This window comes from Trachypithecus francoisi, unplaced genomic scaffold, assembly GCF_009764315.1.
Source record: "Trachypithecus francoisi isolate TF-2019V2 unplaced genomic scaffold, Tfra_2.0 Contig01474, whole genome shotgun sequence".
Lineage (NCBI taxonomy): Eukaryota > Metazoa > Chordata > Mammalia > Primates > Cercopithecidae > Trachypithecus > Trachypithecus francoisi.
This window is the reverse complement of record NW_022681435.1, coordinates 2,365,929-2,378,033: the sequence shown is the minus strand read 5'-3', so window position 1 is coordinate 2,378,033 and position 12,105 is coordinate 2,365,929. Positions and strand designations below refer to the sequence as shown.

The 12,105-nt window shown below is 37.0% G+C and overlaps 1 protein-coding gene across 3 annotated transcripts in view; it reads right to left on the bottom strand.

Annotated features, from left to right (window-relative positions):
* WDR7 (WD repeat domain 7) overlaps window positions 1-12,105 on the bottom strand; it is a 408,770-nt gene that overhangs the window by 361,947 nt on the left and 34,718 nt on the right. For all 3 annotated transcript variants that reach the window (XM_033238435.1, XM_033238452.1, XM_033238442.1), the window contains exons 6-11: window positions 9,806-9,882; window positions 8,898-9,017; window positions 4,499-4,644; window positions 4,042-4,144; window positions 743-884; window positions 307-555 (exon numbers count right to left, since the gene is read on the bottom strand). In XM_033238435.1, coding sequence (XP_033094326.1) covers window positions 307-555; window positions 743-884; window positions 4,042-4,144; window positions 4,499-4,644; window positions 8,898-9,017; window positions 9,806-9,882 — 837 coding nt within the window. The remainder of the gene's footprint in view (window positions 1-306; window positions 556-742; window positions 885-4,041; window positions 4,145-4,498; window positions 4,645-8,897; window positions 9,018-9,805; window positions 9,883-12,105) is intronic.

The window sequence follows — 12,105 nt, the reverse complement described above, 5'->3', positions numbered from 1 at the left end:
ATTTTCAGAATTACTGGTAATATAGTAATTATTTAGTAATCCATTGAGATAACTAAGAGATGAAACTATTAACATATATCAAAGAGATAAAATTGGATACTTTATTTATAGTCATTACATTGTATTAATTCCAGTAACAGTCAATGAATATTGTATCTATACACTAAACTCTACCAACTACATAGCACCCCAGCAACTAACTACACTGATTCATTGTGTTTATTTAAAAACAAAGAATAGAGACATTTTCACTATCAGGGTAAGAGCTGTCAAAACACTTTAGACATAGAGAGTGCTTTGGTATACCTCTTCTGAGCATGTGTTCCCCTTGCAACAGCTGCACTATGGCCGTCTGTGTGGCAGGTACAATAACTATGCTTCCATCTTCACGGCCACAAACAAGTCTTCCATGTGCTGGTATGTACACACTTGCAGTTACTTTAAGAGGTTCATTGCTATTGGGAATCACACTCAGTTGATCTATAATTCCAGCAGGACAAGGATTCAGTTTATCAAATGCCTCTTGCAAACTAACAGAAGTTGTCATTGCCAGCCCTGTAAAGGTTTGGTTTTGTATAAAAGAAAAACATTTATGCATGTTAAAAAAAATTTAAAACATTAAAATAATGTTGATTGATCCAGTAATCAAAGAAAATGATATATGTACATTATGAATGTGTTATTCAGTAGTATTTAAGATATTAAATTAATTAAGAAATTGTTATACAGGATTTACTATTACCTTCCTCTCTTTCCTGTTTATCAGCTGTGTCTGATATGTTCCAAATATTCAACCTCCCAGAAGAATCACCCTGAATTAATAGTTTATGGAAATATTCTCTGCATCCATAGAAGAACCGAGTAACAGGAGGACAAATGAGCAACTGCCAAAAAAAAGTATTTGAATATCTTTAGCTGTGTTTTTAATCAAAATATTTCACACATTAATGCTTTTCAAACAAAGGCGTTAGGTAATTTGTCCCAGTAGCCAAGTTGAAAAAGTGTATATAGCATGATTATTCAACAATATTTTAAAGTATTTCTATAGCATTAACATACATGTCAACTAATATTTAATCTAGTATAACATACACATTGAATGAAACAAAAACAGCATTTACAGCCTTTGTCTAAAATTAGTATTTATGCTATATTTCTCCACTTTATAATAACTCATGTTTAGTCACAATAATGCAATTTAACTGCCTATTATTAATTAACACAGAACTATGTTTTCTTTACCAAAAAGAAAAGTCTTCACTTAAGAGGTCAAGATGAGAGAACTCACTAATCCTAGCTTTTTTTGCCCACTCCTGATTAATCATTAAGAATAGCAACAAAATTAGGGCACAGTGGCTCATGCTTGTAATCCCAACGATGAGAGGGAAGATCGCTTGAGGCCAGGAGTCAGAGATCGGCCCTGGGCAACAAAGCAAAATCCTGTCTCTACAGAAGAAAAAAAAAAAAAAAAAAAATTTGCCCAGTGTGGTGGCACAGGCTCATAGCTCCAGGTATTCAGGAGGCTGTGATGGGAGCATCACTTGAGCCCAGGAGTTTGAAGCTACAGTGTACTATCATTTCGCTACTGCACTCCAGCCCGCATGACAGAGCAAGACCTTGCCTCAAAAACACAAAAAGTAGGCTGGCCACAGTGGCTCACACCTGTATTCCCAGCACTTTGGGAGGCCGCGGCAGACAGATCACTTGAGGCCAAAAGTTCAAGACCAGCCTGGCCAACATGGTGAAAGCCTGTCTCTATTAAAAATACAAAACTTAGCTGGCAGTGGTGGTGTGAGCCTGTAATCCCAGCTACTTTGGAGGCTGAGGCAGGAGAACCACTTGAACCTGGGAAGCGGAGGTTGCAGTGAGCCGAGATCGCATCACTGCACTCCAGCCTGAGAGAAAAAGGGCAACTCCATCTAAAAAAAAAAAAACAACTGAACAAAAACTAACAAAACTGAACTATCAAGCTTGTGCAATTAGAGGACCCCATTGTTAAAATCAGTGTATTTTTCAACTAACAGAGTATCATTTTTTACTTGCTCATATTTTCATAATCAATTTGAAACTAGTCTATGTTAGCTATCAACTACCAGGAACAAAAACCACTCATTAGGGTCTTATGTGTACTTTTATTTTCAGCTTAAGATTTTGTGCCTTCAATGAAGTACTATCTGAAAATACTAAATATCATGGTGGACTTCTACTAAAATTCAGAGGGTTACTTCACAAATATTGGAAAATTAAAGAACAGAATCTTAGCCTGAAAATCAATAATAAATTTGACTTCAGTTTTGACAATTATAGTTAACAGTCTAATTACTATATTCAAATACTGGTTATCAAATACAGTAATTAACAGCTAAAAGCATTAGCCAATGGAAACTATACATATTAAGCATAACCAATTGTTTGACTTACTGAATTTTTTTTGCTTTTGAGACAGGGTCTCGCCATGTTTCTCAGGCTGGAGTGCCACGGCACGATCACAGCTCACTGCAGCCTCCACCTCCCAGGCCCAGGGATCCTCCCACTTCAGCCTCCCAAGTAGCTGGGACTACAGGCATGTACCACCACACCATGCTACTTTTTTTCTTTTTCTTTTTCTTTTTTTTTTTTAGAGATAGGGTCTTACTATGTTGCCCAGACTGAAATTTTTAATTGATAAACTATATATTTAAAAAGGAAAAATTGCTACAGCAGCTGTAATAACCAATATTCTACATTTCAACACACTACAAAATATATGTATTTAATTTAAAATGTATTAGGGAGTTGATATTTAAAGAAAATGATATGTTTTTTTGTTTTATTTTGCTTATGTATTTTTTTATATAAATCATTATTCCTTAGGTTAATTGGAAGTGACTATCTAGGTTGAAGAGCAGTAAGGAGAAGTTTGAGTAAAGGACAGGCTATAGATGATCTTAATTGTACAGAGATGCATAAATTCTAAATATTCAAAATATTCATGGAAAGAACAATTCCCTTCCCCTAGCCATCCTGTCATACAAATGTGAGACGTAATGTTCAGAATGATAAAGCCATGGAAACCTAGAACATCAATTAAAAAAAAAAAAAAAAAAACCTCTGCTTTCAAAGCCAAAGCTTCCTCCTTACTGCTCAATACAGAATTGAAAACCCAGTACTAAGCGCTGTTACTTCAACATTAAGTGGATATTAAGCACATTTTCAGAAATGACAATAAACTTTTCTTTTTATAGAGAAAAAAATGTTTTATTCTTCACTTCTAGTTTCTAATGATCTAAACTGCTATATGATTTGGTGGAGGCACTGCAATGCCTTGTTCAACTAAGGAACTAGTATTACTCAGCATTAGTACATAATTATGTGTGCTCTTCTAAAATTATACTGTCACTGTTTATAATCGCATGATAGTATATAAAATAATTTACACCATCAATATGAACTTCATCAAAAAGTCAATTTCAATATGCAATTAGCATAAGATCACCTGTACTCTTAGAAAAACGAACGTTATTGGCCGGGCGCGGTGGCTCAAGCCTGTAATCCCAGCACTTTGGGAGGCCGAGACAGGCGGATCACGAGGTCAGGAGATCGAGACCATCCTGGCTAACACGGTGAAACCCCGTCTCTACTAAAAAATACAAAAAAAAACTAGCCGGGCGAGGTGGCGGGCGCCTGTAGTCCCAGCTACTCGGGAGGCTGAGGCAGGAGAATGGCGTGAACCCGGGAGGCGGAGCTTGTAGTGAGCTGAGATCCGGCCACTGCACTCCAGCCTGGGCGACAGAGCGAGACTCCGTCTCAAAAAAAAAAAAAAAAAAAAAAAAAAAAAAAAAAAAAAGAAAAACGAACGTTATTTCATAGGCATAGTATGTATTTTTAAATAAGCAGATTTTGAAATGTCCTTATAACTGATCACCTCAAAATGTCTTACATCTAACACAGTGCTTTGAATTGTATCAAATTTTTTAAACCTGCCAAAAGACAACAATAAATACAGTTGTAAAAGTTTTTCAATGTAACTTTCAATTATAAATGATACCTCAAGAATTTTACCTCTTTATCTTTTCGATCCAAGAGGTTATGTTGTACAGGAGGAATCAAATTTTCAACTGCTTTCCCCACATCACTGCGGAATGAATCACTGGCTGGAAGGCAACTGAAAATGGACAAAATGCAATATTCAATTAAAATACTGACATTAAATATTTTATAATTCCACATGACAAGGTTTTTTGGTATTGGACAAAAAGGGGCTTTTTAAATGACAGTTAATTTAGTGCAGGCATTCAATTAAATAATTAAAGTTATAAAAATATTATCCTTCAAATAAAAATCCAACTAATTTTTGCGCTTAGAAGTTAAATTGGAATTAAAAATAGAACTTAAGAAGTTCTGAAGTGTTTCATCAAAGTTAAATATTTACACTATTACATTTTCTTAAGTTCAGGTTGTACCCTAAATTCTGAATCTTTTACTTTTGATGAGTCCTAATTTATTACTTACTGCATACCTGGCAGGTAGTTTGTAAATATAACTTTGCCCATTTTCTGTCCAAATGATGACTTTATCTGCTGAGACAAAGTCCCCGCCAGTCCATGTCTGTCCATTTTCACTAGGACCTGAACACAACAAGGAATAGTCTCCAGCATCGAACACCTGCAAGGAAGAAAGAAATTTACAATCTACTCCATGATACTATAAGTAAGATCCAGTGACATATCAAGTTTAAAAAAAAAAAAAAGCCTGGAAATATATTTAGAAAACTCAGTTTGCTGCATCAGATAAAGACAGCTTGTCATTGAGCCCTGGGGAAGGTCACCTTCAACAGGGAAAACACAACTAGGCCCCTAGTTATGGGTAAGCTCCCTGTGGACAGGGAACAAACTGTGACAAGTGGAACAAGGGCGCTCTCCCTACAGGAACAGTTATCCTCAGACTTTCTCTCTAGAGAAAGTATTCCATTAAAAAATTGCAAATAATAGGAAATCAACCTCAAACATGCAGGCTTGAGTCCCGTTTTATTTCTATGTCTAGGAACAGCATTTCTCTTTTTTTTTTTTGAGACAAGGTCTTGCTCTGCCACGCAGGCCGAAGTGCAGTGGCACAATGAGCGCTCACTGCAACCTCAAACTCCTGAGCTCAAGTGATTCTCCCACCTCAGCCTCTCGAATAGCTGGAACTACAAGAGCATGTCACCATGCCCTGCTAACTTTTTTATTTTTTATTTTTTGTAGAGACAGGGTCTCACCATGTTGCCCAGGCTGGTCTCAAACTCCTGGGCTCAAGCGATCCTCCCACCTTGGCCTCCCAAAGTGCTGGGATTATAGGCCTGAGCCACCTTGCCTAGCCCAGTAACAACATTTGTAACAATAAACTCTGGCATGAGAATAACATTATTTTAAGGGAATTACTTTGTTTTACATTATTTCATCAACGTTCTAAAATACTATAGTTAACAGGCTCAATTTTACTGTGTAATAATTTTCACATATAAAATTCAAATCCCTATAATTTCACCCGCAATAAAGGTTACTAACCTTATAAGGCTTTACATCTGCAAGGCACTCACTGCAAAGTTTACAAAGTACCTTTACAATTATTATCTCAAATGCCCTGAGAATCATCGCAGGTGTTACTATTCCAGTTTACAGATAAGAAACGGACACAAATAAGGATTTGATCAATTGCTCAAAGTCTCATGACCAGTAAGTGATAGTGTTAGAACTAAAAGCTCTGCTCTTACAATTTCTAGCAGAATTATTCTTTCTATCACTTTCAGTATTTGAAAAAAGTATATTAAATGTTGTTAGAAAATGCTCCCAGGAGGAATGAGTAATTCCTCATTCCCCAATAGCTCAGAAGTTTTATTTTACTTTTCTTTAAAGAAAACAATGAAGTTGCTTGTGTGGAGCCTTGAAGTTAGAACACATCCTAGCTGCATTTACCATGATTTCTTACAGTATTTATCAACGTGTAACATTCGCACTACAATTATAGCCAAGAAAACTCCAAGAATAATGAAGGGAAACTAGTCCTCCAGCCCTATTATCTGTTAAAGCAAATCATAAAACTATAAAAGTTAAAACAATACAGTATTAATTCATGAATGGGCAGACAAATCCAGAAGTCTGAAAACAGATTCCAATAACAGAATATAAGATATTATCAAGGGACAACAGACGAATGAATTATTCAACAAATGGCATCAGGTACTGGGGGGCAGTCCATCCGGAATAAAAATAAAACTGGATCTACATCTCACAATTGATACAAAATAAATTCCAGATTAAAGATTCAAAAGTATGTAAGACAAAACCATATAGGGTTGGCGCGGTGGCTCATGCCTATAATCCCAGCACTTTGGGAGGCCAAGGCAAGCTGATCACTTGATGCCAGGAGTTCAAGAACAGCCTGGCCAACATAGTGAAACCCCTCTCTATTAGAAATACAAGAATTGGTCAGGCGTGGTGGCACCTGCCTGTGATTCCAGCTATTTGGGAGGCTGAGGCAGGAGAATCCCTTGAATCTGGGAGGCGGAGGTTACAGTGAGCCGAGACTGCACCATTACACTCCAGCCTGGCCAACAGCAAGACCTCTCAAAACAAACAGAACCAAAAAAAAAAAAAAAATTAAAAATAAAACCATATAAAAATTAGGGGAAAATGAAAGATTTTATTTTAATCTCAGCTTATGGTAAGCCCAATTGTAAACTTCTTCATGATAATAAGTATCTTAAAAAGCCACTTTGGTGGGTTGTAGTACTATCTCAGTATTGTCTTACTATGATGATTAGTGAAGTTAAGCAACTTTCCATACATTTACTGGCTATCTGGCTTTCATCTTTTGTAAAATATTTTTGTACAATTTCCTGCTGAGTTTTCTGTAGTTTTCTTCTTGATTTGCAGGAGTCGTTTTTTAATAAATACTGGACAATTCCTCATCTATGTATATTGCAATTATCTTCTCTGATGACGTGCGTTGTCTTTTTACTCTTATGTATGCATTTTAAGAAAGAAAAAGCTGTTCTCACATAATTATAAAATGTTTATAATGGATACAAATGAAACTGGTACTAGATACTCTACCTGGAAGGGAAAGGGAAGTTCCAGCGGGGGAACAGAGACATTTTTCACTGTGTCCTCTTGCCCCTTTTTTCTCCCCCCAAGACAGAGTCTTGCTCTGTCACCCAGGTTGGAGTGCAATCCCGGCTCACTGCAACCTCTGCCTCGCAGGCTCAAGCAATTCTCCTGCCTCAGCCTCCCGAGTAGCTGAGATTACAGGTGCGCGTCACCATGCATTGTTAATTGTTTTCTGTATTTTTAGTAGAAACGAGGTTTCACCATGTTGGCCAGGCTGGTCTCAAAGTCCTGACCTCGTGATCTGCCTGCCTCAGGCCTCCTGAAGTGCTGGGATTACAGACGTGAGCCACCATGCCCAGCCTGTTTTTTTTATTACTATTTGCATGTGTTTTAAATTTTAGGACAAAGGAAGAAACCCATAAAACCTACTCTAAGCAAGCAGCGGCTAGCTTTTCTTAATTTTATTCTAATATAGTAAGTGACAACGATAAGGTTAAGATGCTGCTTCCCTAGTCATTCCTTTCACTATATGGCCCATCCCCTTGTGTTCAAAGCTCAGGAAACCAGCCCATTCCAGGTTCGAATTGTGAGACAGTATAGCATAGTAGTAAAGAGAGCAGCTGCTGCAGTCAGATACCTGATTATAACTCAGCAACTCCGCTACCATTTATATAACCTTTGTCAAGTTATTCGTCCCCTCACTGTCTCAGTTGCCTCATCTGCAAAATGGGGAAAGTAACAACTCCTCATGTGGTAAGCAGCCTCTAACAGGGTCCCAGTGATCCCAAACCCTGGTATTCACACCCATGGGTAATCCTCTTCCCTGAGTGTAGGCTGCATGTTATGACTGTTTTTAAAGAACAAAATGTAGCCAGGCATGGTGGCTCATGCCTATAATCCCAGCAGTTTGTGGGGCTCAGGCAGGAGGATTGCCTGAGCCCAGAAGTTCAAGAACAGCCTGGGCAATGAGGGTGAGAGCCCATCTCTACAAAAAAATTCTAAAATTAGCCAGGCTTGGTAATGTGTACCTTTAGTCCTAGCTACTCAGGAGGCTGAGGTGGGAGGATCCTTTGAGGCCAGGAGTTCAAGGCTGTAGCGAGCTATGATTGTGCCATTGCATTCCAGACTGGGCTACAGAATGAGACCACATCTCTTTAAAAACACCAAAAACAAAAACAAGAACCTGGGTGATAAAACATGTTTGTTGTTTTAAACTAATACTTTTGGAATGATTTGTTTTTCAGAATTAAATAGCTAATCCACCTAAGCTCTGAGAGTTGTAAGGACTAAAAGAAATAATACATGGCAAGCTTTGAAAAAAGTGCTAGTCACAGAGCAAGTGTCCAAAACATGCTATTTTTCTATTATGGAAACATTAAAGTCTGGCAGTGTGGAAGTAATATATGTCTTCCATCATTAGCTCTGAAGTGATATGAGAAGACTTTCCAACTACAAGAAGCCAGGGAAAATATTGACTATTAGCTTTAATAACACCCTACAAAGAAACGTCCAACCTGTAGAAAACTCCCTACCACTGCTTACGCTGTACTGATAAGATAGTGACTAAAACAGTAGCAAAAAGGATAAATAAAGACAATGAAATATAGTCTCTAACTGATCATTCCATAAACACAAACAAAAAAAGACAACTATATATAGCCAAGTCCCAACTTCTCAAAATGTGATATCAAAAGCAGACATGAATTCTAAAATGGCTAAAATACGCTAGCACCAAGTACTTCTTTAGGGTTCTTTGGAAATCTTGGAAATCTGATAAACCAAAGTCTTGAAGGATAAAAATACAGCTTCTTATTTATATAATTATCTTACCCTCCAATATTTGGAACACACAACCAAAAGTGACCTTTGTGTAAATGCACAAAAAGAGATGCTTTGGCAATTCTGACAATAAATTGGTTTGGATTCCTCCTCAAATATTGGTTCCGTATCCTGAAAAGAGAAAGATTTGTAAAACTTTAGGAATAGCTTGTCAATTAAAATTATCACTCAATGATAAAGGCAACAAAATGAAATAAAGGCATCACTTCATATGTTCATCATTTTGGCCCCTCAGGTAAGCGCCAAGGCAGTAAAAAGCAGCAAAGATCCACCTTAAAAGGAGCTAGGCACAAATACTGTTGCTACAAAATCCCCTGAGATTTCAATTCTGATGAGATTCAGAGTATCATCGCTCTAGTAAGGACAGATGATAAAGTCTGCCTTAATCCTAATTTTTGCAGCTATATGTGCTTTAAAAAAGATCTAATCAATTCCTCTATCTTCTCCTGAATTCCATGCCTAAAAATTCCCTAGCTGAAGAGAGTAGGGAACTTGATTTTTCTCACTGATAAAAAAAGAACAAGGAATTCAAGCCCAAAGAACTGCTGAAGTAGATGATAAAAATGGCTTTGTATATTTTTTGTGGCAATTTGCTTTATTTTTTTTTCCTTTGAGTCAATTTAAACAATTGAGAAGAACCCCACCTCTTTTATGTTTCACCTCATCTTATCCTGTGCAATATGTTTCTCTATAGAGCAGATGTTACCATTAAAAGTGAATAAAAAATTCACTCCCATGGCATACTAGGGAATCTTCCATACTCTGCCTGTAAGAAAATTATCAAAAAATAATAGCTTTTTCCTTCCCCCTTAAAAAAAATGGAAGGGGCATATCATTACTAAAATTTTGAACTACAGAGAATAAAAACAGAGAAATCACTCCAGTTTCCTTTTTCTAACCTGCAAGTCACTTATTTCCGAGGTAACGATCCAGACCTTCAGGATGCCAGTCACTGAGAGTGCTACCACCGTGTCCTCTAAGATGAGAAGGGACAAAAAGGCAGCCCAGGTTACGAACATAACACGCTTTCTTTCTACATATTAAGATGTTTTGCTTGAATGAAATTAAACAATAGCATGTTTTACAATTAGCAGAAAAACACAATTCTCTATTTCATGAAACAGAAACCAGGTTTTGAAACACTAGTTAATAAAGATGGTCAACAACTTAAAATTCAAGGAAAATTATTTATAGCTAATAGAATTTATTTCTAATCAAGTTTTTAATAATTTCAAATGTTCTTGATTACTATGTTAACAATGAACTTTTACACTTTGAAAGTCACAACTTTTAATGCTTTATCACAGATGAGCTCAGGCACTTTATTTCTTCAAGGCACTAATTTCTCCCCCTTTCCCACATCCCTTGCCACCTTCCAGATATTTCATTGCACATTACATCCTCCACAGAGTGTGATCAAGAGAAAAATATGATATAAAATCTAAGTTCCTAAGCTTCGGGTAAGGGACCAGTGACAGCACCAGGGTCACATACAGGAATTTTGAGAGGATGAGCATTGGAAAACAGTCAATGTGGGCTCCAGAGTGAGGGAGAGGAATGTTAAAAGCAAAATCACATTTTTCTTCACTAATTAACGAATGAACTTTTAGATAACAAACTATCTTAAATTCAATTTTCTTATCTGGAATCAAATATAAATGAATAACAACAGTACCTATCCTAATGGGTTGTTATAAAAATTAAGACACACCAAGGGAAAACATTCAGCACATACTAAATTCTCAATAAAGTTGAGTTATTACTGTTATTTAAAAAATTGTTATCTTTAAATAAAAACCTTATCAATATCACATAGTTCTCTAGGTACTGTAAGGCATTGGAATGAATTCATTGAAGTTACATTCTATTCTGTTCAGACTACAGTGTATACATATACAGAAGGAGTATAAAAATTTTAAATATGCAAACTGCTTGGTCACAAATATAGATCTTTTTTAAATAAAGGATTCATTGTAACTAATATTAGAGACAAATATATGAATGATTAGTTCCCTTTTGCCTGGAAAAATAACGCGAATCTCATTCTCACTGTTATGTTTAGGAATAAAGCAGTAATTATCTAATATGCATAAAAAACCTCTCTGAGAAGGTTCACATTAAAGAAGCCTGCTCAATTTTATTTTACCAAACATCTCCCAAATATATTTGACCAGAGATCCCACCTTTTTGACTAATATCTATTAACAAACTTCAGAACCAACACTCTGAAGAGCAGCAGCAGGAAATGAAGCCAGTGCATCCACTCTTCCCACAGTCCACTTCAGTGCAGGCCTGCACCACTCTCAGCTGGGCTACTAATCTCCTGATTTGCTCCCATCTTTGAAGTTTAAAGCATAAGTCCCTTCAGAGACTGCCCATCACCTACAGTGAGAGCCTGCAAGCTACAGCTCATGAGTCGACTCCAGCCCACTGACTGTTTTGGTAAATAAAATTTTATCGGAACACAGCCAGGTTCATTCACTAATGTATTGTCTGTGGCTGCTTTTGTGCTGCACTAGCAGAGTTGAGTCGTTGAAACACGGACCATATAGCCTGCAGAGCCTAAAATATTTCATATCTGGCCCTTTACAGTACAAGTTTGCCAACCCATGATCCACAAGGTGAATTCCCTAGCTGATACACAGGGATTTCAAGACCTGTCTCCTGCCAGCTCTGCCAGCTTCATATCCTGCCACTCCTTCCCTCATGCTTCTTGCCCCAGAAAAAGATAATCTATAGTTTCACACATACACCTATCATAATTTTAATGCTTTTGTACCTACAGACTATCTCCTCTGCCAGAAACATCCTGATCGTGTGTCTGCTAAACTCTTCCTCATCTTCCAAATCCTAGATCAGACTTCATCTGATCTGGACAGCTGTCTACTGCCCTCAATCAGCCTCACAATCAGCCATCCTCTCCATACTATTTTTCCATCTTGCACACTTTGCACTCTAAACTATTATTTGTTTATATATCATTGTCCTTTACTAGAATTTGACTCCCTTAAGTATTAATATTTCAATCCCTTGCACCTGGAAGACTGTAGGCATTCAATAAATATTTGCTGAATGACTACTGAATAAAAAGCTATGTGCTGATTTTCCAACCCTAAGAGGTTACAAATGGAAAGCTCCTATAAAGTTGAAGGCAATTCACTAATGGGACACAGTGTAACACAGTGGTTAAAGTAACTAC